The 5,331-nt window shown below is 44.0% G+C and overlaps 1 protein-coding gene across 2 annotated transcripts in view; it reads right to left on the bottom strand.

Annotated features, from left to right (window-relative positions):
* Positions 1-934: 934 nt before the first annotated feature.
* Positions 935-5,331, bottom strand: part of LOC118822234 (voltage-gated potassium channel subunit beta-1-like) — a 26,658-nt gene continuing 22,261 nt past the window's right edge. For both annotated transcript variants that reach the window (XM_036591175.1, XM_036591176.1), the window contains exons 10-14: positions 4,920-5,040; positions 3,279-3,373; positions 2,407-2,527; positions 1,366-1,454; positions 935-1,280 (exon numbers count right to left, since the gene is read on the bottom strand). In XM_036591175.1, coding sequence (XP_036447068.1) covers positions 1,191-1,280; positions 1,366-1,454; positions 2,407-2,527; positions 3,279-3,373; positions 4,920-5,040 — 516 coding nt within the window. In that variant the 3' untranslated portion in view covers positions 935-1,190. The remainder of the gene's footprint in view (positions 1,281-1,365; positions 1,455-2,406; positions 2,528-3,278; positions 3,374-4,919; positions 5,041-5,331) is intronic.

Here is a 5,331-nt window from a genome sequence, read left to right on the forward strand (position 1 = left end):
AGGGGGCAGGGTTGCTTTGCTTAAAAGAGCCAGTATCATGACTAAGAGTTACTGCATGCTAGCAGGGCTAGTTAGAATGAACTTACACACACAGTGCTAAAGGGCCTCCTAGCATTCAGCCACTGTTAGCTGCATTAGCATATTTGGTCAAAGCATTCCTTTGAAGGTTCCTCTGAGGTTTAATACATTTCTACAGTTGAATGCATATCTGCTCGACTGTTAAAGGGTTAGTGTTTGTGGATCTATGATACTGTGGACCTGACTCGGTCATGCAGGTTTCTCCTGCACAACATCAGGAGGATTTGACCCTTTCTCTCCAGGGAGGTCACCCAGGTGCTCGTTCAGTCTCTGGTCATCTCAAGACTTGACTACTGCTGCTCACTCCAAGCTGGTCTTCCTATGCAGGACATCAGGCTATTCAGCTGATCCAGAATACAGCAGCACGGTTCAGTCACGTCACTCCACTCCACAGATTTAAAACCCTGATGCCTACAAAGCTGAATACGGTCCAGCCCCTCCCTACTTGATGGGAATGGTCAAAACTCGAACTGTACCTCGAACCCTTCGAGCTTCAAGTACAGCTCAGCTCGACTCGCCATCCTTCAAGACGTGTGGAAGAGGAGCATCTGGACTCCTCTGTCCTGGAGTCCAGGTGGTGGAACCAATTCCACTGGCTGTCCGAACAGCAGAGTCTCTCGTGGTCTTCAAACACAGACTGAAGACCGTCTCTTTGTGGAGCACTTAAGTGAGCACTGAGTTTAGTACCTATTGAAATGTATGTGTTGCTCGTGTGTTGTGTTTAACTCTGTATCTTTTTGTGTTTCGGCTCTGGCTTTTGTTTTCGGGCAGTGTTTGAGCTGAAGGGTACATTCTCAGAGTGGACAACAAAGCCCTTCCGTAAGTCGCCCTGGATAAGAGTGTCTACTAAACGCCGTAAACATAAATAATTTGCATAAATGTGATGATGTCTGGATGATCATAATAAACAGATACACATATATTACTGTAAGCTCTTATATTATCACAGTGAAGTTAGTTTAAAGGAGAAGACTGAGTCTCTCTCCTCCCTGATGAAATTTCTCTCTCTATTCCTCTCTCTCTCTCTTTCTCTCTCTCTCCCTCTCCCTCTCTATCTTTCTCTCTCTCTCTCTCTCTCTCTCTCTCTCTCTCTCTCTCTCTCTCTCTCTCTTTTAGCGGCGTGTTTCTTTCTTGGACTGTGGCGTGTTTCCCAGAACAGAGTCCATCTGCGCAACGAGGTCAGGAGTTAAAAGAGACAGAACCTGACAGAGAGAGAGAGAGAGAGAGAGAGAAGCGTTAACACCTGTATGAACACATGTGGATATGCTCTAAGTATATGTGTGTTACCTTGATGGCTCCGAGGTTCTCGAGTAACTGTTCTGTGCCTGAAACGCCGAGCAGAACACAGCTCACTCCCTCACTCCTCATGCACCATGCTGAAGGCGGGAGGGGGAAATCAGAGCTTCAGAAAGTTTCTAATGACTGAAATCCTGATAGAATAGATTGAATTAAGAGTGGAGAAATGATGGAGGTAAATAAAGAACTAAGAAAGAGAGAAAGATGAGGAAAGAATGCCTGCATGAAAGGTGAGGATTAGTTCCTGTTCCTGTCTGGACAGTGAATTTAATATGGCTGTAATCTGGGCCACATCCAGCTTTTTCCTGTAGCCCATATATTGCATAGCATGATGGAGCACAGTCGAAACAGATGTGGTAGCTGGAACCCGTATATTGTTTGTCACTGGCGTACTCTTACTGAATAACCAATACAACTCCAGCAGGCTACGCTGATGACATCACCATGACTCATAAATGGCAGTCTGCACTAATGACATCATGGTAGTCTATAAGATACAGGCGGCACTGATGACATCACAGTAGCCCATAAGTGGTGTAGGTACACTGATGACATCACAACAGTCCAATATGCTAATACACAATGTTCCACCGTGTAAGTTAAAGGGGAAGTTATAAACTTTAAACTTTGATATTACATAATTGATTGGTCTGATCAATAAGAAGCCCAATCAGCCGCCTCCTCTGTGGTACGAAGAACAGAACCAGGTTTGTTTGCAGTTTGATAAACTGTCCCTCAGTCATCACTGTGAGCTCAGAGGAAATCATCGCTGTGTAAAACCCTTAATCTCCACTTTGAGCTCAGCAGCTGTCATTCATCCATTTTAGAACAGAAAGGCTCTAAAATGACTGGAGTAAAAGCTCTTTACATCAACTTACGTTCAGTTTGAAGAAGACTGTTGCCTCGTGCTGTAAAGCTTGAGGCAACAGTAAATAAATAAAAATGACATCTGTCTCGCATTTTCGATTTATTGATGTATTTTGACCCTGACGACGTTCAGAAGGTGGTTATGTATGAGGTGTGTTTATGTACCTATAGCGAGCTGAGCGGCGGTGCAGCCCAGTCGCTCTGCCACAGTGTTTATCTCCTTAATCTTCATCATCTGCCTCCGACCTTCATCACTCTGAACCTTCTCCTTCAGCCACTCGTACCCCTGCAGACACACACACACACACACACACCACTGTCAGAGCCTGATTACATCTTGCATTTCGCGTCCGGATCATATCTGGATAAACTTTAGACAGACTCTGTTTTCACTTTCACCTGCCAGCATCTCCTTCACGTCATGGTATACAGATATTAAAATCACGTTCTGTTTATGTTTGTGTTAAATGCGGTCAGATCCGTCTCTGGTCCTCCGAATGTGGTTTGAGTGATCTGATCATTATGCGCTCACAGGGCGTCCTGGGGTTTGTTCACATCTGGCTTTTCATGCAGTGAAATCCAAATGTGATCTGATCACCAAAAACACGTTACTGCAGGGTATAAACAGGCCGACGCAGTGGGGTCCAGAAGTCTCATAGAACTTTAAAAATCTGGGAATGTTTTAAATGAATCCTGAAAATAAACAAGAGAAAGACCTCTCTCTCTATTTAAACTGAAGCAGGTGTGTGGAGTTCATGATGTTGAGGTGTTCGTACTAAAAGGTCAGTGTTTTTAGTCTGATCTCTTCCAGTGAAGCTCTACGAACATTTATGTAGAGTTATGTCAGTAGTTACGATAAGCTAAGATAATGCACACATTTCCTCTGTGAAAAGATTGTTTAAGGTGGACAGCTGGAACCACTGTTGAACCTCTGAGGCTACATTTACACTGTTTGTACCTTGAAGAACAAAAATGTACCTCTACAGAACTCTTATTCCTGACAGTGCAGTCTATACAGTTCTGTATTTCACACTGACCTTCAGAGCGGCGCGGGACGTGTCCGGCACTCCGTCGCAGTATTTCCCTGTGATCAGGCCGCAGGCTAAAGGAGACCAGGTCATCACTCCTACACCTGCATACAGACACTCAGTCACACCTGAGACTGGAGACTCTACAGGGTCACTGCACCGAGAGCTCCACTGCAGCTCCAGACGCATTCTGACCACATGATCTCACAGTTATGGGCCGTGTGTGTAATGAATACACTTCTTGTTCTCATGCATATCATCACTGACCAAAAACAACAAGCATTTCCAGTTTTTGCCATTTTTATTTTTTGACATTGAGCTCAGCAGCTGGTCTTTACGTTGTGAGAAAACTTCATGATGCATAAAACAGCAGAAAGGCTCCAAAACTGCTTGTAATAGAATCTCCTTACATTAACTTACGTTGAAGTTAAGATCGTTTTCTCCCTCTCCTGTAAAGTTACCATTCATTAGAGATGCTTGTTTTTCTTTGCACAGCGTTGATGTGGATTTGAGGGAAGATCTTAGAGAAAGTGGGTGGAGCTATTACACATCTGGCTGCCTACATGTTCAGCACGATTTATGACAGTTTGAGCCGCGGCTGCCAGTCTGGCACCTATTTTGTTCCCCTTTTAAAAGCAGATGCACAGTGGTGTCAGACTTGCTGTTGGGAGACATTAACAGCAGCTTTTGTAGCCAAACAGAGACCGAAGCCTCAAACATGAGCTGAAAGCACATTTAGCACCAGAAGAACACGGTTTAAACTCTCCGGATCAGATGTACGAGAGAGAAGACGCAGCACAGAACAAGCAATATTTCACCCCAGTTCAATGTTTTGGTTTCTTCTTTTAAACTATATATCAGTGTGTGAGCTCTCAGCTTTTTATCTACCTATCAAATATATTATTATACAAAATTATATGTAAGTATTCTTGGCTTATACTGACGAGCATGCAGAAAGGTTTAAGTAGATTTGGCCTGTACTTATACTTATACTTGTACACACACATACTTGTACATACTTATTTATATACTATATACTATATATACGTAAATGTAAACTAGTTGTGTTGACAAAGTTTACTCTTCTTACAGCTAAAGAGTACTGAAAAGTACACATTTGTACACTAAAGTAGGCCAATTTAATCCCAAGAAGTACTGAAATAGTACACTTACAAGTAAACTGCTAGTACACAGATATTAGTATACTTACTACGTAAAGTATCCTTAGGAAATATACTTGAACTTTACTATTTATTTTTGTATGGGAAGCCTGTCATTAACACATGGGTGTAGCGTTAGTTTGGATGGCGGATAAAAAGCAACATTTCTTTAGCTCCCTTGTTCTGCCTGTGTTCCTGATTGTACTCTGGATGCTAAAGAGCTGGACCAGAGGAATTCTGTTCATGAAGGTGTGGTTTGAGCCGCAGGTTCACGAAGGTGCGTTTTGAGCCGCAGGTTCACGAAGGTGCGGTTTGAGCCGCAGGTTCACGAAGGTGCGGTTTGAGCCGCAGGTTCACGAAGGTGCGTTTTGAGCCGCAGGTTCATGAAGGTGCGCTGTGAGCCGCAGGTTCATGAAGGTGCGGTTTGAACCCGCACGTAAATCTGGTGCTCTGTGTTTTTACAGCAGGAGGTGTCGTGTGTTGGTGTTACCGATTTTATGGTAGAGTTCTGGGAGCTGCACTTCCACTTTATCTCTCTGGAAGTAGTGATACTCCGCCTGCTCACACACCGGAGGAACCAGATTAAACTGCCTCGCTACGGAGTACGCCTCCTACACACACACACACACAGAGACACACACAGAGACACACACAGAGACACACACACACACACACACACACACATAGAGAGACACACACACACACACACACACATACAGAGACATACACACACACACACACACACAGAGACACACACACACAGAGACACAAACAGAGACACACACACACACACACACACAGAGACACACACACACAGACACACACACACACAGACACATACAGAGACACACACACACACACAGAGACACACACACACACACACACACATACAGAGACACACA

This window comes from Colossoma macropomum, unplaced genomic scaffold (genome assembly GCF_904425465.1).
Source record: "Colossoma macropomum unplaced genomic scaffold, Colossoma_macropomum, whole genome shotgun sequence".
In the NCBI taxonomy this organism is placed as follows: domain Eukaryota; kingdom Metazoa; phylum Chordata; class Actinopteri; order Characiformes; family Serrasalmidae; genus Colossoma; species Colossoma macropomum.